This window comes from Hemitrygon akajei, chromosome 19, assembly GCF_048418815.1.
Source record: "Hemitrygon akajei chromosome 19, sHemAka1.3, whole genome shotgun sequence".
Classification (NCBI taxonomy): domain Eukaryota; kingdom Metazoa; phylum Chordata; class Chondrichthyes; order Myliobatiformes; family Dasyatidae; genus Hemitrygon; species Hemitrygon akajei.
The window spans coordinates 56,527,244-56,549,107 of NC_133142.1; the positions used below are offsets into that span (position 1 = coordinate 56,527,244).

General features: G+C 38.0%; 1 protein-coding gene across 7 annotated transcripts in view; it reads right to left on the reverse strand.

Annotated features, from left to right (window-relative positions):
- Positions 1-21,864, reverse strand: part of dock3 (dedicator of cytokinesis 3) — a 968,429-nt gene that overhangs the window by 744,862 nt on the left and 201,703 nt on the right. For all 7 annotated transcript variants that reach the window (XM_073072555.1, XM_073072554.1, XM_073072550.1 and 4 more), the window contains exon 5: positions 16,110-16,206. In XM_073072555.1, the coding sequence (XP_072928656.1) occupies positions 16,110-16,206 (97 nt within the window). The remainder of the gene's footprint in view (positions 1-16,109; positions 16,207-21,864) is intronic.

Consider the following 21,864-nt stretch of genomic DNA (forward strand, 5'->3'; position numbering starts at 1 on the left):
AACAGAATGGCTCTACAACAGATGCTATAGCATCTGGCAAGCACCTGGTCCTGTTATACCTCGAAAACAAGGATATTTATGTCTGAAGTTGTTACTGTATTTTAGATCAGCATTTAACACTATTGTCCCACGGACCTGGTGAATATACCCCTACTCCTCAGTTAAATACATCACTGTGCTCTGCAATTGGGTGTTGGACTTCCTGCCCAACAGACCTCAAATAGTCAGGATGCACAACCACTCTTCCCTCCCATCATCCTCAACACTGGTGCCCCACAGGGCTGTGTGCTGAGCCCACTGCTGTACAGTCTGCTTACACTCAACTCTACAACTAAACACCCAAGTAATTACATTGTCTAGTTCGTCGATCACACAGCAGTAGTGGGGCTCATCAAGAACAATAGCCACAGAGGGAAGGTAGAAGTCCTAAGGTCTGGTGTCACGCAAATAACCTCTTCCTCAATGTCAATAAGACCAAGGAGATGGTTATCGACCAGGAGAGCTCGCACCCCCATTTATTTTGGCAGCCATTTCAAACTCATGGAAGCGTACATTTCACACAACCTCTCATGGTCCCAGAACACACCCTACGTCAGGGGTGTCAAACTCATTTTAGGTCACGAGCCGGATTGAGCAAAATGCAGCTTCAGGCGGGCCGGATCAGTCGGACGCGTGCGAACGCAGCTTTTGTTGCCTCCGTTTTTTCAGCCTGCTCTCATGTGTCTCAGTCTCTGCTATAACTACAAAATGTTTCACTTTACAAATTCCGTTTCATATGAAGAAGACTGCCGAGCAAGACTGCCGAATAAACACTAAAAACCCTGAAAACCTGGTACCTGAATAAACTCAGCATTAGCCATATCATACGCCATAGGCGCTTCAATTACTGGGGCCAGCTTTAATAGTAATTAGATATTATCTCGCGGGCCAAAGATAATTCCACTGCGGGCCTTGAGTTTGACATATATGCCCTACGTAATCAAGAAAGCTCACCAATCCCTCTACTTTATGAGGAGAGTTGGGGTTATGCACATCAAAACCCATGACCTACAGATGAGATGTAGAGAGCCTCCTAACATGCTGCATCACCACATGGTATGGAAATTGTATTGTGGCAGATAGGAATGCTTTATAATGGGTAGTCAAAACAGTTCAATGCATCACAAGGACCAGCCTACCCACCCAAGCACATATACAAAAGGTGCCAGAGAAAGGACCGCTACATCATGAAGAATTCCACCCCTCCCCCCGCTTATGGGTTGTTTGTCCCACTCCTTTCAGGGGAGGAGGCAATATAACATCTATGTCAGGACTTCCATACTCAAACACAGTTACTTTTCCCAAGCAATAAGGATAATCAATACCTTTACCCAACTAATCCATCCCACCACATCCCCAACCACCATTACTTTATCATTTTCTGTTAGAATCACCTTATGTGCAGACAAATGTACGTATATAAGCTATGTATTAATATTTATTGGTTATTTTTATTATGATCTTTACCTTATTGTGGTTGTGTGCTGCATTGGATCCAGAGTAACAATTATTTCATTCTCCTTTACTGGAAATGACATTAAACAATCTTAAATAATCTTGGTGTTCTGTGATCACTAGCTAAATATAAACCCCAGCCTGAGTGATGTACGGGTCTTGTCGCATATAAGTAATTGACTATTTAATTCCCACGAAGTGGCAATTTAGCCTGGACTTTCTTCACTTAAACTGACTGCATGAACAGAAAACAAAGCATCTCAACAGCCTCATTCATCCTCTTTGGGTCCACAACTGCTGGTAAGGCCAAGTCCATGTGATTATCAGGTTGTGGAGATTTAGGAAGCCAGTCAGGATACTACTGTTTTCTGGAGTGTCTCCCTGTCCACCAGAACAGGAAATATTGCATGGTTTTCATATCCTGCTCTTGAACATCAAGCTGTTGCTGGCATATTCTCTCATTGCTAAACATCAGGTTCTTCATACATGCTTAATACTATATGTGGCATTAAATGGATTTAGAGACCAGTTTACTAGCGACACGCATATCAGAAAATCAGTAGAAACAACCAGATTCCAGGATCAGTAGTCGAGGAAGCACTCAGCAGGTTCTCATACAGGGTTACAACCTGAAACATCAACTATTCTAGATGCTGCTTGTCCCACTCAGTTCTTCTACCAGACTATTAGTTGTCACAGAATCAAAGAACTCAAGTCACACTAAAAATATTCACTAATAATTTGTGAATTGAAATAGACATAAACTACGATCAGGATCATTAACAAATTTCATCATTAAGTAAATTTCATCATCTTTACTTCTACAATTTCATGACAACTCATTCAATCAGTTTTTACTAGTATCAATCAGCTACTTGTAGTAACCATTTCAGGCCCCAAACATCACAACAGCTAAAAGGCATAAACATCTTCTGCTGAGAACTCAGAGCAATAAAAAGTTTATTTTTTTAAATTGTATTTCATATATTTGCTTCCATTAAACAAAAAAAAAATACAACTCCTGGGCTCGACTGTACATATTTAAAATCACATTCAAATACAATTCCTATTTTTATATGATACCCATAGATTGTTAAAATATCCCACAGCTTATTCCTGCAATTTGCCACCTTATTAAGTAATACTGAAGGAATAATTTTGCCATTAGATTAGGAATTTACAGGCTAGAACCCACTATTAAAAACTTAAGGTTCTGTGTTAAGCTAACAGCTGACGTGAGACTCACCAGTCTATAGCTCCCAGGATTAGCAGCTTGAATAACAGAACAGACTCACCAGTCTATAGTTCCCAGGACTATTCCCTGTTTGAATAACAGAACATTAGCTACTTGCCAGTCCTCTGGGATCTTACCTGAGCCTACAGAGGACACAAAGATATTGGTCAAGGCCCCAGCAATCTCATCTCTTGCCTCTCTCTTTTTCAATATTTTTATTAATTTTCACATAGAAGAATACAGAGTACATGAGGATATATATTATGAATTAAAAAATAGAATAGTACCAAATACATTATAATTAAATCACACTTGCAATGACAGTACCCTATATTCATAATCAAACATGGACATTAATTAAATTGTAATTTGAATTGTAATAATTTTATTATAAAAAAAAGAATCTAAACTCACTACCAAAGTTGAAGCTGTATGGTAAAGAAGGACGGAAAAAATCCTCATCACATAGTGATTTATGTTATTAGCCAACATCTGTACTTTAACACCAAATCAAAGGTTTTGAAAGTAGTTCAAGAATGGTCCCCACAATGTTGGGAAGTCTTGGTTAGAACCAGAAATTGAACAACGGATCTTCTCTAAATTTAAGCATGACATAACATCACATAACCATTGAGCATGAGTAGATGGAGCAACATCCTTCCATTTAAGCAACACTGCCCTCCTAGCTATAAGAGAAATAAAAGCCAATATATGCAAATCAGATGACTCCGAAGTTATGCCTTTTTCTCCAACAATTCCAAACAAGGCAGTCAAAGGGTTAGGCTTAAAATTTACTTTAAAAAGTACAGAAAAAGTTTGGAATACTTCCTTCCAGTATTTTTCAAGACTCGGACACATCCAAAACATATGGATTAGTGAAGCCTCTCCATTGTTACATCTATCGCAAAAGGGAGATATATTCAGATAAAAATGAGATAGCTTCTCTTTGGACATGTGGGCCCTGTGGACCACTTTAAATTGTAGGAGGGAGTGGCAAGCACATAGTGATGAAGTGTTAACCAATTTAAAAATTTCATTCCAAGTCTCCTCAGAAATTGAAATCTGTAAATTTTGTTCCCAGGCATTTTTAATTCTGTCTAAAGGAGCCTCTCTTATTCCCAACAACATACCATAAATATCAGATACTGAGCCATTATGAAAAGGTTTCAAATTAGAAATTACATCTAAAGTTCTTATCAGGACATAGGAAATGTATGTAATTGAGATCGCAGAAAGTCTCTAATTTGTAGATATCGAAAAAAAGTGGGTTTTTGGTAAGCTATATTAGCTGACAGTTGCTCAAACGAAAAGAGACTTCCTCAAACAAACAGATCTTGGAAGCATTTAATACCCAATCTATCCCATTCTTTAAAAACTACATTGGTCATAGTAGGTTTTAAAAAAAACAGCTAGAAAAATGAGACTAGAAAGATAAAATCTTGATAAGCCAAAGTATTTTCTGAATTGTAAACAGATCCTCAAAGTATGTTTAACTACCAAATTGTCAGTTAGTTTACTTAAAGATAAAGTAAGTGAGGATCCAAGAAGAGAAATAATAGGAAAAGTTTTTTTTTAAACAGAATTAGCTTCTGAAGAGACCCATACTGGCCAGTCCTCATGGTTAATGTAATATGACAAAAACGTAAGATTTCATATATTGACTGCCCAGTAATAAAACCAAAATTTGGTAAAGCTTAACCTCCATTCTTTTTAATTTTTTGAAAGTGAACCTTATTTAATCGAGAATGTTTGTTTTTCCATATATACGAAGATAGAATTGAATCAAGAGAATCAAAAAGGCACTTTGGAATAAAAACGGGTAAGGCCTGAAAAAGGTATATAAATTTAGGCAGGATATTCATTCTAACAGAGTTAATTCGACCAATCAAGGGGTCATTCTTATGTAAATTCAATTTATATCCTGAAAACTGGTTAAAACAGGAAAGTAAAGAAAGCATAGGAGGTAACAAGGTCTCAACGTTAGACATAAAAAAAAACAATAGATCATCAGCACAGGGCGAACTTAATGTAACCTCTCATTAAAATACCAGTGATATCACTAGATTCTTGAAAAGCAATAGCTAACGGTTCTAAAGCCAGATCAAAGAGCAAAGGGCTCAAAGGACATCCTTCTCTGGTTCCACATTGGAGTTTAAAAGGTTTAGAATTCTGAAAATTATTAAGAACCCAAGCAGAGGGAGATAAATAAAGTAATTTAATCCAATGAATGAAATCGGGCCCAAGTTAAATTTTTCTAAGGTTTTAAACAAATAATTCCATTTAACCCGATTAAAAGCCTTCTCAGTGTCTAGAGATATCATGCATTCCAATATCTCCTTAGAAGGAGAATACATAACATTCAGTAAACAATGAATATTAAAAAGGAAATAGCGATTTTTAATAAATCCAGTCTGATCATCAGTTATGATCGATGGTAAAATATTTACAAGTCTACAAGCCAAAACTCTGGATAGAATTTTAGTATCAATATTAAGTAAAGCAATTGGTCTATATGAAGAGCATTCAGTTGGGTTCTTTTTTTTAAAGAATAAGTGAAATGGAAGCTTCGTAAAAAGATTGTGGCAGTCTACCCAACTTAAAGGAATCTGAAAAGACAGAACATAAATGAGCTATAAGCAATGAATGAAAAAGCCTTGTAAAATTCTCCAGAAAATCCAACAGGACCTGGAGTCTTTTGGGAGTACAATGAATGTACAGCCTCCACAATTTCCTCATAAGAAATAGGTTGATCCAACTGCTTTTGATTATCAACAGAAAGTACAGAGATGTTTAATTGGTCTAAAAAATTATTCTTTACTGTATTATCTTTAAGAAAGTCAGAACTATAAAGTTTAGAATAAAATTCTCTAAAGGTATCACTTATCTCTAAATGGTCAGTTGTCCTATCACCATTAACTTTACAATTTTTTAAAATTTGCCATTTAGCTATAAAGGTTTTTAATTGGTTAGCCAATAATTTACCTGTTTTGTCTCCATGAATATAGAATTGACTTTTATCTTTTAGGAGTTGACTTTCAATTGGATATGTTAAAAGAAAATCATATTTAGTTTTAATTTCAACACATCTTTTATATAAAGCAGGATCTGGAGTCAAAGCATATTTTGGTCTGATTGTTTCAACTGGTTAGCTCAATCAATTTTCTCTTTATTAGCGTTTTACTTAACACTTGCAATATAAAAAATAATTTGTCCTCTAATATAGGCCTTAAAAGCGTCCCATATAATAAGACTAGTAGTCTCTTGTAGGATTTTCTCTTCAAAAAAAAAAATTGTTTCTCAAGAAACTTTAAAAAATCCTTATCAGATAGCAAAGTTAGTTTGAAATGCCAAAATCTATTTGTTTTAGGGAGATAAGGAAGGTTTAAAGATAAAATCATAGGAGCATGGTCTGAAACAGCAATCTCTTTATATTCACAGGATCGAACTAATGGAATCATTTGACTATCAATAAAAAAAATCACTCCTGGAATACGTATGGTGAACATGAGAGAAAAAAAACGAGTACTCCCTATCTTCTGGATATAAAAAATGCCAAACATCAACAATACTGCATTTCATTAGGAAAGATTGAATAAATAAAGCTAATTTGTTAAGGGTAGCTGGTTTGGAAGATGACCGATCTAAAACTGGATCTAACCAGCAATTAAAGTTTTCTCCCAAAACTAATGAATAAAGACTAAAATCTGGCAAGAGTGGAAAAAAAACGCTTAAAGAATCCTGGGTCATCTATATTCAGGGCATACAGATTAGCGAATACCATTAATTTATTATCTAATTTTCCTGACACTATAACAAAACGCCCATTAATATAGCCCTTTCCATCTGCGAAAAAGGTGTGGATTGTCATATTTACGTACATGAGTTTCTTGAAAAAAAATAATTGGGACCTCAAGTTTTTTTAATATAGGCAAAAATCTTATCCCGTTTCACAGGGTGATTTAACCCTTTCATGTTAAGACTAAGTAAATTAATAGTTTGATCCATTTTAATACTATTTAAAAGGTTCAGATAATGACCATATAGGAATGTATATTAAAACCAGACATCGAACCTTGAGATAAGATAACCAAGCAACAGATTTGGCTACGAGCTCAATACAGCTTCCAGAAAAAGAGCCTTTCCCACCCCCAAAGCCAGAAAGCTGACCAATAGATAGCTGGCAGCTACTACTAATAACGTCATCCCCCCAAAAAAATATCCTGCTGTTTTAGCTCTAATCTACATCAAGGTTAGCTGCATTCCAACCTAGACAACAGAGAAAAAAAACTTAAACCTCATACCAAAAACACACAGATTAATTATTGCAATTGCAAAATGATAAAATAATACCCATACTAAGCCTTATTAATGGATAAAAACCTCAAAAAATATGTATAATACATTAAAAAAATAAAAAATAAAAAAATAAAAAATAAAATTATCACATTTCAATATTACGATTATCATAATATATTATGATATATTATTAATTTACATGAATATAGGGTAATGAGATTGCAAGTGTGATTCAAATATAATGCATTTGGTATTATTTTACCTTTTTTGACTTAATATATATCTTCTTGTACTCTGTATTCTTCTATGTAGAAATTAATAAAAATATTGAAAGAAAAAATCAAAATACATGAACACTCAAGGTATTAGCTCATTAAAACCTTATTCTCTTAGTAAAATGCTAAAAGGATCAAAAAAAAGTTAGCTACAAAGGGTTACCAAGAGTAAGAGGCAGATATTCATGCAGAAAGATACTGAGCAATTAATTTTCTGATTCCAAGAATTCTTGAGTATCTTCAACCGAACAGAACCACTTCTTCGAGCCATCCTTCAATATAATTCTGAGCGTGCAGGGTAATGATGAGAAGGCTTGAAACCTTTGTTAAAAAGTTCTGACATAACCTTTTTAAACTTAGCACACTCATTCATGATCTCAGGTGAAAAATCCTCGACGATTCTAATTTTTAGGCCTTTATAATCAATCATTCCTCTTTGACGGGATTCACGAATTAAAAGCTCCTTAGTTTGAAATTCATGACTGATCTGGGTCTTTCTCCTGGAGTGGGCTTAGGAACCAATGATCTATGCGCTTGATCAACCCATGGGCAAAAATGATAATATTTCAGGAAATAATTGTACCAAAAAACTTGCAAAGAATTTCATAGGCTGATCACCTTCAGTTAACTCTTCAAGGCCCAGAATTCATAGATTGTTTCTTCTGCTTCTGTTTTCTAAGTTGATATTCTTCTGCATTAACTTTTCATTAGCCTTGGATTGCGTTTTACAAAGCTTTTGTAAGTCATCAATTTTCGCATCCAAAATCGTCAGAGTTGCTTCATTATCTTCAATTCGTTTATCATGTTCAACTAAGGTTTTTTGAAGAGAATCCAATTTTGCATCCACCTGTTTAATTTCAGATCTGAGCTCCTGAAATTGTTGCTGGAACTCCTCAGCAGATTCTTTTCTATGTCTTCGAAGCAAATCCATAATGGATTCCAAAGATGAGGGAGGATCCTCTCTTTTCTAGTACCTTTGGCACTACTTGTAGTCATAGTGAAGCAATATCAAGTTTAAGAATAAGGTTTCAAAACAGGTTGGAAACAGTAAAGTACCGTAGATTCCGGATTATAAGCCGCTACTTTTTTCCCACATTTTGAACAGCTTTGAACTCTGCGGCCTTTAATCCAGAGCGGCTAATACATGGTTTTTTTTCATGCCGCCTCGTAAACATTTTGCCTCGTAACAGTAGACCAATAAAATTGATGAGTAGTTCACAGAGGTCCAATGAAATTGTACGATAAATCAAGCGCACTTTCACAATTAAATTATTGTAAATCAGTCATTTGTACTCACCCTCATCAACATGGAAAACACTGGAAGAAAAGCATTGTGCTGCCTTTATGGCAGTTACTTAGTTTATAATATTTTCGCTTAGTAATTCATTTGTTAGTTAAAGTTAGAAGTGTTTTAACTATATTTGTTTTCTGTACTACATCCCGGGATGCTATGACGTCACACCCGGTTTCGCCGCGTCTTGTGGGATACCGGTTTGCGATAAACGGGAAGGAGGGGGCATTACGCGAGCTCATCAGACCCGAGCACATCAGACCCGAGCACATCAGACCCGAGCACATTAGACCCGATTAGACCCGATCGCGTTACGCGAGCTCATCAGACCCGAGCACATCAGACCCGAGCGAAAACGCTGCTTTTAAGTTAAAGGCGATCAATAACTTTTCCTGGTTATATATATATTTTTACCAGTATATATATTTTTACCAGTCGCTAGGAGATATTGGAATGTTGTTCGTGCTGTTCAGTAAAAAAGTATATGCAACGTAATTTGTGTTACCGATACGTATGTATATTTAAAAGTAGCCGTATTACAGGCACGGTTCGAAAAAAAGCATTTGCAATATATATTTGTTTGTTACCATATGGATTTAATTAAAAGTTAAAAAATCCTCACGTGTAACATCTTTCTGTGTAAATATCTCATATTACAACGTGGGACACCTGCGGCCGAAAATCCAGTGCGGCCTAAAATCCGGTGCGGCCTGTACAAGTAAAAAATTGATTTTCTTTCTAAAATTAGAGCCAGCGGCTTTTAATCAGGTGCGCTCTGTAGTCCGGAATCTACGGTAAGTAAAATAGGAGCAACTTCAGAAAGCTGCTACTCCATCAGCGACCAGCAGGAAGTCCCTGCTCTTGCCTCTCTTGATAACCTGAGGTGTATCCCATCAGGCCCTGGGAATTATCCACCTTAGTGGGCTTTGAGAGACCCAACCTTACCTCCTCATTTACCTCAAAATGCTCGAGCAAATCAAAATGCTTGAAACTGATCATCCTATCATCCATGACCTTCTCCTTGCTAAATACTGATTTAAAAAACTCATTTAGGACCTCACCCACAATTCTGCATCCAAGCAAATGTTCACTCTATCCTCAAGTGATCCTACACTCTCCCTAGTTATACTCTTGCTCTTGATGTAAGTATAAATACTGTGGGATTCCTCTTAATCCTACTTGGTAAAGACTCTTCATGGACACTCATAGCTTTTCTAATTCCCTTCTTTAGTTATTTTCTGGCTTCTTTACAAACCTGAAGGGCTCTGTATGATTCTAGCTTCCTGAGCTTTACATACTTTTTCTTCTTGACTAATTTAATCAAGTCTCTCGATATCCAAGGTTCTCTAACCCTGCCATGCTTGTCCTTCCTTTTTACTGGAACATACCTGTCCTGTATTCTATGCAATTGGTTTTTAAACATCCTCCACATGTCAGATGTGGACTTGGCCAAAAACAACTGTTCCCAATTAACTCTCCCCATTTCCTGCCTCATGCTCTTGAAACTTGCCCTGCTCCAATTTAATACTCTCCCAAAATGTCCACACTTATCCTTATCTATAGCTACCTTAAAATGTAAGGATTTGGGGTCACTGTTCCCTAACAGTTTAACCCGTGAAAGGTCAGTCACTTGGCCAGGCTCACTACCCAACATCAGGTCCACCCCTCCTCTTCTACACTGTCAACATATTGATTTAAGAAACCTTTCTGAATGCACCTAACAAATTCTGTCCCATCTAAATCTTTTGCACTCAAAGTTCCAGTTTATATTAAAGAAGTTGAAATCCCTCATGACAATAACCCTATTGTTTTACACCTTTCCACAACAGCTTATCATATGAAGAGCATTTGATCGCTCTGGGCTTGTATACACTGGAATTCAGAAGAATAGGCAGGAGGTAAAGAGTGGGAATAAACGGGGCCTATTCTGGTTTACTGCTGGTGTTCCACAGGGGCTGGTATTGGAACCAGCTATTTCACATTATATATCAATGATTTGGATGATGGATGTGATGGTTTTGTGGCCACATGTTTGTGGACAATACAGAGACAGGTGGAGCAGATGTTGTTTTGGAAGCAGGGAGTCTGTAGAAGGACCTGGACAGGACAGAACTATGAGCAAAGAAGTGGCAGATGGAACAAAGTGTAAGGAAGTGTATGGTCATGCACTTTGGTAGAAGGATTAAAGGTATGGACTATTTTCTAAATAGGAGAAAATTCAAAAATCAGAGGTGCAAAGGGACTTGGGAATCCTTGGGCACGAGAGAGGAGCTGGCCAAAGTGGATTGGAAAGGGACACTACCAGGGATAACAGAAAAAAATTAATGGATGGAATTTCTGGAGGTAATTCAGAAAGTGCAGTATACACCCAAAAAAATATTCTAAAGGGAAGATGACACAACAGTGGCCAACGAGGAAAGTTAAAGACAGTATAAAACTATAAGAGAGGGCAAATAATATTGCAAAAGTTAGTAGGAAGTTAGAGGATTGGGGAGCTTTGAAAAACCAACAGAAGACAACTAAAAAGCTACAAGGAGAGAAAAGGTTAACCTTAGCCAATAATATAAAAGGGGATATCAACAGTTCTTTTTCAGATATAGAGAGAAAAAAAAGAGAAGTGGACATCAGACAACTGGAAAATGGCACTAGACACTTAGTAATGGGGAACAAAGAAATGGCAGATGGAATTACTAAGAATTTTGTGTCAGTCTTCACTGTCGAAGACTCTAGCAGTATGCCAGAACATATTTGGAAGCTGAAAACTTTACTTTATTACTTTATTGTCACCAAACAATTGATACTAGAGCGTACAATCATCACAGCAATATTTGATTCTGCGCTTCGTGCTCCCTGGAGTGCAAATCGATAGTAAATATAACAAAAATTTAAATTATAAATCATAAATAGAAAATGGAAAAGGGAAAGTGAGGTAGTGCAAAAAGACCGAGAGACAGGTCCGGATATTTGGAAGGTACGGCCCAGATCCGGGTCAAGATCCGTTCAGCAGTCTTTATCACAGTTGGAAAGAAGCTGTTCCCAAATCTAGCCATACGAGTCTTCAAGTTCCTGAACTTTCTCTCGGAGGGAAGAAGGGCAAAAAGTGTGTTGGCTGGGTGGGTCGTGTCCTTGATTTATCCTGGCAGCACTGCTTCCACAGCGTGCGGTGTAAAGTGAGTCCAAGGACGGAAGATTGGTTTGTGTGATGTGCTGGTCTGTGTTCACAGTCTTCTGCAACTTCTTCCGGTCTTGGACAGGACAACTTCCATACCAGGTTGTGATGCACCCTAGAAGAATGCTTTCTACAGCACATCTATAAAAATTAGTGAGGGTTTTAGGGGACAGGCCAAATTTCTACTCTGAAGGCATTGTAAATAAATAATCTAAACCAGATGAATTAAACTTCAGGGTTGGAAAGAGGTAGCTGAAGACATTGTGGAGGCATTAGTAATGATCCTTCAATAATCACTGGATTCTGGAATGTTCTGGAGGACTGGAAAATGCAAATATCACTCCACTCTTTAAGAAGGGAGGAAGGCAGAAGAAAGGAAATTATAGACCAGTTAGCCTGACTTCAGTGGTTGGGAAGATGTTGGAGTCCATTATTAAGGACAAGGTTTTGGGGTACTTAGAGGCACATGATCAAGTAGGCCAAAGTTATCATAGTTTCTTTAAGAGGAAATCTTATCCAAACATTCTGTTGGAATTCTGTGAGGAAATAACATGCAGGCAAAACAAAAGAGTTAGTGGATATTACTTACTTGGATTTTCAGAAGGCCATTGACCTTCTGCACATGAGGCTGGTTAACAAGATAAGTGTCCATGCTATTACGTGAAAGATACTAGCATGGATTGAAGACCAGCTGGGGGCCTATTCTGGTTTGCTGCTGGTGTTCCACAGGGTTTGGTATTGGGACCGGTTATTTTCACATTATAGATCAGTGATTTGGATGATGGATGTGATGGCTTTGTGGTCACATGTTTGCAGACAATACAGAGATACGTGGAGCAGATGCTGTTTTGGAAGCAGGGAGTCTGTGGAAGGACTTGGACAGGACAGAACTGTGAGCAAATAAGTGGTAGATGGAATGAAGTGTAGGGAAGTGTACGGTCATGCACTTCGGTAGAAGGATTAAAGGTGTGGACTATTTTCTGAATGGGAGAAAAATTCAAAAATCAGAGGTGCAAAGCGACTTGGGAATCCTTGGGAAAGCATCCAGAGGAGGCTCACAAGAATGATTCCAGGAATAAAAGGGATAACATCAGAGGAGCAGTTGATTGCTCTGGGTGTTTACTCACAGTGTTTAGAAGAATGAAGGGGAATTATATTGAAACCTATCGAATGTTGAAAGACCTAGATAGAGAGGACGTGGAGAGGATGTTTCCTATAGTGGGCAAGTCTAGGGCCAGAGGGCACAGCTTCAGATTAGAGGAACACCCCTTTAGAACACAGATGAGGAGAGATTTTTTTAGCCAGAGTGTGGTGGATCTGTGGAATTCATTGCCATAGACGACTGTGGAAGCCAAGTCATTGAGTATATTTAAAGAAAAGGTTGATATGTTCTTGATTAGTCAGTGCATCAGTGGTTATGGGAGAAGGCAAAAGAATGGGGTTGAGAGGGATAATAAATCAGCCATGATAGATTAGTGAAACATACTCAATGGGCCAAGTAGGCTAATTCTGCTCTTATGTCTTGTAGTCTTTATGGTCACTTGTTTATCTGTACTCTCGTGCAATTCCTGCCCTGATTAGCACATGGCACTGGGAGTAATCCAGAGATTACTGCTACTCTGGAGGTACTGCTCTTCAGCCTGTTTCCTAACTCCCTAAACTCTATGTGCAAGCTCTCTTACCCCTTTCTAGATATATCATTGGTGCCAAAGTGCACCACAACCTCTGGCTGCTCACCCTCCCCCTTGAGAATCTTCCGCAGCTGCTCTGAGACATTGTGGAGCCTAGCACCTGGGAGACAACACACCATCCTGGTGTCTCTTTCATGATCACAGAATCTCCTGTCCATCCCTTTAACTATAGAGTTTCTTATTACCCATCGCTCAGGATCAAACAGGATCTTGAGCGATGGAGCACTCTTCCCATTTCTTGGCTTGGCCGAATATCCTTGCTCAAAATAAACATTCTTCTTCGTCTGCTCTACCCAATACAAGTGATTCCAGTCATTTTTACCCAACAAATACTTAAAAAAATAAATGGCTGGTTTGTTTCTTTCATCTGGAACAAAAAAAAAAAGACCCTGTATTAAAATGTCTAAGTTACAGCTTCCCAGTAGTCTAGGGGGTCTGGATTTTCCAGACATCAAAAAATATCAATTAAGTTCCTTTTTATCTTATGTGGTTGACTGGGTTTGCAGGGACTCCTCCTCAATTTGGCTAGACATTGAAGCTTCACAAGCAAAATGCCCTCTTATTAATTTGCTTTTCCTCAATAAGATGAAACTAGTTAAGGAATATTGTCACAATCCAATAACAATTAATACAGTCGGGGCTTGGAGGGTGGTGCGACAAATTGAGGGGTAAAGCAGAGAGAATATCACCCTTTCACTCCAATAACCGGCAGTCCAGATTTTCAGTCTGGCATAATGGATTCTGGATTTAAACTTTACATTTCTAAGGGTATTTTCCATCTAGGAGATCTGTTTGATGAAGGAACGATAACGTCTTTTAGTCAAATAGTACAGAAATTTAATATACCCAACAAGGATCTTTTTCGGTTCTTTCAGATAAGAGATTATATACAGAAACAAACATCATTCTTAATTGATTTCTATAGTTCTGACATAGAAAAGAGGGTGTTTCATTCTAAGGGTGAAGTCCCCATTCGCACTTTTTACAGCATCCTGAAGGAATGTTCTTGTGGAGAGGCTGAACAGCTGGGAAGGATCTGGGAGGAAGAGCTGGGAGTAGAAATTACAGCTGAAACATGGGAAGACATCTGTGATAATGCAAAGAAGATTTCAGTTTGTAATAGAACTCAGAATTCTGCATAGAGCCCATCTGACTCCAGATCGTCTCTCGAAATTTAAGACGAGGGTTTCTCCAATGTGTTTTAAATGTAAAGTAAGTAGTGGAACTTTCACCCACTGTTTTGGACTTGTCCCAAACTTCAGGCATACTGAAGTGATATTTTGGGTGAAATAGAAAAGATTCTGAAGATGGAGCTTGAACTGGACCTTTTCTCTTAGGCTTACCCAGCAGTCATATTATTAGTGCACATAAGGAAAAACTTTTTTAAATCCTGACCTTTTGTGCGAGGAAGAACATTTTACTTTGTTGGATATCCGATAAGGCCCCTGGACTTTTTGGTTGGCATAAATTAATCATGAAATACATTCCTTTGGACTTCTTGACATGTATGGTACACAAAAAAAAATAGCTTTCATAAAACAGGGCAACCTTTTCTGCAGTATATAGATGTAAACCTGTCTGCTATACTAATAAGGGCTTTTGTTTAGGATGTTGTGGTGATGTCTATATTTTGATGGAAGTGTTCTGATACCTGATATCTGTGAGGGGAAGAAATGTAAATGTAAGTGTACAGGTGTTTCCTCCCCACTTTTACAAAGATAGAGAGTTCCTATGAAACCTTTCTTAAGATGAAATAGCGTAAAGCGAAGCACCATTAATTTATATGGGAAAAATTTTCGTAAAAGCAAAAATCCTCTTTGTAATGTGAAAACAGGTTACTAATGTAGGTCTTTTGTAAAAGCAAAGTGGCGTAAAACAAACATTTGTAAAGAGAGGGACACCTGTATTTGGAAATTGAAAGTTTTGTTATGCTGAAAAAAAATAAAATTAAAAAAACTCCATCTGTCATTTTTTCAACCATACTGTCAACCAATCTACATCCTGTTATATCTTTACACATCTTCCTGTCAAGAGTTTTGATAAATTCCCACAGCATTTTCATTTTCTTTTAAGAGATTACTTCTTTTATTTACAAGTGCTTACCTCAAAATACAACGTTCAGGTTTAAAATGTGGTCTCTTGCTCAATTTCTATCAATGCACTAAAATGAATTGTCCTAATTAGTCCAAAATCTCCAAAGGAAAGAATGAACACCAAATGCGCAATTACTACTAGTTACAAGCACACCATTAGAAGCTCCTGATTTTAAAAAATTCTACCAGAATCACATTTCAGTACACAGAGTGGTTAAAGGCTTTTCTAAGTGCATAGAACAACCTATCTTACATGTGGATTTTATCTTTTTATTTTACATAGACACTAAAAACATTAATTTTGTGCAATTTTACTTAAACTTACTTCTGTACCATGCAACACATATAGACTATCTTCACCAGAAAATTATCATTGAACAAGCAGATAAGTAATAATTATTGCCAACAAAGAATTATTTAAAAGGTCAGCATTTGTCCCACATAATACTATAACTCGTGGTCTGAACACTGATACAAATGGCACCTCAATATAAAGCCTCAAATTAAGTTCAGCTTGTAATTACTCCATATGAAAGTCATCAGCCATTAGAAAGTTTTGTGCTTACCACATAGAGTTGCTTCCAGAGCATCACCCAATCTTGCAATGTGGCAGTGACCTCAGTAACAATAGAATCTTCCACTGGAACAACTGTTTCAAATTGGCTGCAAAATAATATATAAACCACTCATTTAACAGCCCATGAACTTTGAAAAGAAACAAGATTTATCTCAAATGTAATTGTTTTCTGTATAAATATCATCAACGACAAGATCAAGAACACTGGCAACAATTGTATTATTTTCTACATTGACTCTGCTAAAATTCCAACTTGTGAAGATTACTGGGTGTTCTGCAAAGTAGACATATTCACTATAAAACAGAGTAACCTCATTCATTTTGAAACCTAACCTTGGAGCATACTTATTGCCTAGTACCAATCAATATGTTTGCAAAAATTCAATTGAAGAATGATTTAAGCCAATAAGGTAGGTGTGGATAAGACACACAATAGAGATTGGTTAGTATTACATTGTGGGCATCACTGAGTTGTGGCTGGAAGGTGATCATGGTTGGGAGCTTAATATCAAATACACTGTGTATCAAAAGAACAGACAGGAAGGCATCGGCGGTGATGTGGGTCTCTTGGAAAGAGATGAAATTACATCTTTAAAAAGAGGTGACATGGGGGTCAGAGAATGTCGAATCTTTGTGGGTAGAGTTGAGAAACTATAAGGGTAAAAAATTATGGGAATCATACATAGGGCCCCAAATAGTAGCCAAAATGTGGGGTTAAGATTGCAAAGGAAGCTGGAAAGGGCATGTAATTAGGGTTTTGTCACAATTGTAATGGGGACTTCAACGTGCAAATGGATTGGGAAAATCAGGTTAGTGTCAGATCACAAGAGAGGGAATTTGTTGAGTGCCTATGAGATGGCTTTTTTAAGAGAAGCCTACTTGGGGAAAGGCCATTTCAGAATGGCTGTTGTGTAATAATCCAAATCTTATTAAGGAGCTTAATGTAAAGGAACCCTTAGCAGGCAATGATCATAATATGATTGAATTCATACTGCAGTTTAAGAGGGAGAAGCATAGGTCACATGTATCAGTATCGCAATGGAATAAAGGGAATCACAGAGGCATGAGAGAAGAGCTTGCCCAGGTGGACTGGAGAAGGATACTGGTAGGGATATTGGCGGAGCAGAGGTAGCTGAAGTTTCTGGGAATAGTTCACAAGGCACATGATAGATATGGAGGAAGAAGTTCTCAAATAGCAGGGGTAGGCAACAGTGGATGACAAGGGAATTTAAGAACTGCATAACAGCCAAGGTAGGGGCATATAATGTAGCAAAAGTGAGTTGGACTGCTATTGTGAAAGCATGTTTATTTGGAATATGGTTCGTCAAAGGGAAATTGAATGTTTTGTACATATAGTTTTATGTTGCAGTAATCTAAAGGAGGAGGGAGTATAATGTATAGATCTATTTCTTTTACAACAATGACTCCCCTTAGCACTACTTACTGACAGATAACTTACTCATGTACACTGATTTGTTGGCTATGCATGCACATTGACCTGATCTTCCCCTCACTGCAATGCGAATAGACCAATTAAAGCCACTTTCTGCCGGCATGCTTTTATTTAATTGATATGTAGTTGCACAGACACAACAGAAGAAAAGGGATTTTTTTTTATATAGAAGGGTCTTGAAGATACATAGATGGGAACCAGACGAGTCGTGGTGAATGAAACAGGTGAGGAATTAGCTGCAGAAGCACTGCTGGGAGGTTACTCAGGTGGTGGAAGAGGTGGCTCTCATAGAAGCACTGCACAACAGTTAGGACACCTAATACAAGAACTTGTGGAAGCAGTGGAGCTCCAAGCAGAGGTTATAGTGATTGAAGCACAGACTCACCAGAAAGTGGAGAGGAAGGAGCACAAAGGGAATGAGCGGGCAGACATCAGAGCAAAAAGGATAACAGAAGAACAAGAGACATCTGAAATTGTAAGTGTGCAGGAAGAAACCACTGGAGACAGTTTAGTAAGATTATATGAAGAGGTGAAGACAAAGGAGAAAGAGAAGGAGAATTGGAAGAGAAAGGGAGCAAAGGAGAGACCAGATGGGAACTGGACTCAAGGGGAGGCACGAGTCCCAGTAGCCCCACAATACATTTCACCTTTCACACTTAAGCTATGATCTCTAATTCTAGTCAAGAAATTAATTTAATTCCAGGCACCTCTATTTTACCATATTCCTCAGTTCCCTACCATTTACTAAGTTTGTCTTCCTAAAGTGAAAACCAACAACTCATCTGCATTAAATTCCATATGCGATTTTTCCATTCTTCCAACTGGTCTAGACCCTGCTGCAAACTTCGATAGCCTTCCCTGCTGCCCACTACACTCCCCAATCTCGATGTCATCTGCAAATGTGCTGGTCCAGTTTATTACTTTATTGTCCAAATCATGAATAAACATGGAAAACAACAATGGACCCAGCAGGAATCTCTGTAGCACACCACTAATCACAGGCGTCCAGTCAGAGAAGCAACCATCTTTCCAGCTTCACCCGTGAAGCCAATGTTAAAGCCAATTCAGCCTCGTCCTGAATGCCAAGCGACTGTACCTTCCTGCCCAGCCTCCTATGCAGGGATTTGTCACAGGCCTTGCTGAATTCCCTTTAGACAATGTCCACCGTCTTTCCTTCATCAACTTTTCAGATAACCTCCTTGAAAAACTCTCTAAGTTTGGTAATTAGGCCCTATCTGCACTAGCCTCCCACAAGGTCCAAGGAAACACTTGTCAGGTTTTGGCGACTTTTCCACCCTGATATTCAAGCTAGCAAGCACCTACTCTTCTATAATCTGGATATGGTTCATGGCCTCACTGTGGTGATATCACATGTCACGTGTAAGAACATGATTGGACAGAGTTTGGAGCATGCGCAGAAATGACAGAATGATCCAGAAGCTTGTATAATGAAAACGTGGTTGCTGTTTGCTGTTAAGTAAAAGTTCTAGTTTTAATTCTTCCAGAATATGGTTTGTTCTTAGTAACCCACGGTAAGTATAAAGAACACAACATGGTGTCAGAAGTCGGTCAGGAAGAATAATACATTCTCTAAACACGGGAGGAGCAAAGATAATCGAAAAAAGAGCACAAACTTTTTGAGTGTTTGCTAACAGCTTTACAAATGGAAGGGTTGCAACATCGGAAAACACTTCAGCTGACTGGTAACGTTGCAGACATGAACAGTACAAATTATTTACATGCAAGCAGGAAGCTGGTCAAACAATTGATCAATTTGTTACCGAGTTGAGAAACTGCAGTAAAACATGCGAGTTTGCAGAGCTGACAGACCCTCGTTAAAGACAGAATTGTTTGTGGCATTCTGGATAATGCTCTGAGAGAAAGACTCTTAAGAGAACCAAGCGGAAATTTGGAAAAAGCTTTGATTCTCTGCAAAGCTTCGGAAACCGTAAAGTCGTAGGCTAAAGAGCTTTTTATTGAGAACTGCAGCGTACACACTGTGAATAACCGTGAACATGCTAGGAAAAATAATGAAGCGACAACAAAACTGACAGAGAGCAAGATGTCATCTGAAAGAAAAAAAACTTTGTGATCGCTGTGGGCGGCAACATCAGCCAAAAAAGTATCCAGCATACGGGAAAATATGCAATTACTGTGGTAAGAGTAATCATTTACATATGTTGCAGAAGTAGAAAGGAAATAAAACACGTAAATGCAGTGCTTGAAAAAGAACGTGAGGAGTTTTATATCGATCTGCTTTGTGAAAACAAAGAAAGTAAGAATGACTGGACTATACCATTTTAAGTGAACCAAAACATTATTCTGTTTAAATTGGATACTACAGCACAAGTAAATGTTCTTGCAGAGTCTGAGTTTAATGCATTAAAGCTAAGACCGAAGTTAAATCAGACAAATATAAATGTGACTGGGTATTCAAGTGCAGACATTCCAGTTAAAGGAACATGTGTGGCAAAAGTATCACACAAAAATAGTGTGCACACACTTTCATTTGTGGTCATGCCAAAAAATGTACAGTCAATACTGGGTTTATCTCCCTGTGAGAGACTGACAGTGAAACAGAGTCAGAATACAGTGACTACAGAATACGTGGCAAAAGTAAAAGAAGCCATAAAGAAAAATCCCAGACCCATCCCTTTGTTACCAGCATCTGACAAAGCATTGCCACCAAAACCAAACTTGCCAGTACAGTACAATGCTGATCTGAAGCCAAAGAGTAACAAGAATCAGGATTGGAATAAGGAATGGACAAAGTGAAAGCACAATTGAAGGAATTGAGAAGTTTTATTGAAATGATGAAGTCTCCACATAAAAAAGAGATTACACAGTTAATGAATGACCTCAAGAAAGAGCCAACTTCAGACTTTCCATTAACTGATGCAGACCAGATAAAACATGAAAATAAGAACGAAACACAAGAACTGTGTGAACCACTCAGGTCTACTCATGTTCGTAAACCCCCAGAGAGACTGATAGAGAGATGTTTAATTATGCATTTGTTTTGATTAATGTTGATAATAAAAGGAAGATGTGGTGATACCACATGCCATGTGTAAGAACATGATTGGACAGAGTTCGGAGCATGCGCAGAAATGACAGAATGATCCAGAAGCTTGTATAGTAAAAACGTGGTTGCAGTTTGCTGTTAAATAAAAGTTCTAGCTTTAATTCTTCCAGAATGTGGTTTGTTCTTAGTAACCCACGGTACGTATAAAGTACACAACACTTACTGCCATTTTGCATTATTTCTATAAGACTCTTGATCCATCTCCTGAGTAAATACAGATGCAAGAAGTCCATTTCAGATCTCCCCCATCTCTTCCGGCTCGATGCACAGATGACCATGCTGATTGTCAATGGGCCAAATTTCATCCCTTACTATCCTTTTGCTTTTAATATATCTGCAGAAACCTTCGGGATTCTCCTTTAACTTATCTGCCAGAGCAACTTCCCGCTTTCTTTTAGCCCTCCTGATTTCCTTCTCAAGTGCCCTGTTGCAGTTCTTAGACTCCTCAAGCGCTTTATTTGTTTGTTGCCTATACCTGCCATGCACCTCCTTCACCTCAGGGCCTCAGTATCTCTTAAAAATGAGTGCTCTATATGCCTTGGCTTCTATTCTGACAGGCTCTGTTGTTTTAGGCATTATAGGTATTAAAGGGGGAAGGATGGCATTAGCATCAGGGAAAATGTCACGCCAGTGCTCAGACATGACAGACTGGAGAGCTCATCTACAAACTCTCAAAATTTGATTTTTGATAGCCTCCCACTTTCTAAGTGTCCCTTTGCCAGAAAAAAAACCTATCCCAATCCACACTTGCCAGATCCTTTCTGATGCCATCAAAATTGGTCTTTCTCCAATTTAGAATCATAACCTGAGGACCAGTCCTATCATTCAAAGAGCATTTTGGAGATAGTGATCATAATTCTGTCTCCTTTACAATAGCATTGGAGAGAGATAGGAACAGACAAGTTAGAAAAGCAATTAATTGGAGTAAGGGGAATTATGAGGCTATCAGGCAGGACATTGGAGGCTTAAATTGGAAACAGATGTTCTCAGGAAAAAGAACGGAAGAAATGTGGCAAATATTCAGGGGATATTTGTGTGGGGTTTTGTATAGGTACATTCCAATGAGACAGGGAAGTTATGGTAGGGTTCAGGAACTGTGCTGTACAAAGGCTGCAATACATCTAGTAAAGAAGAAAAGCTTACAAAAGGTTCAGAGAGCTAGGTAATGTTAGAGATCTAGAAGATTATAAGGCTAATAGGAAGGAG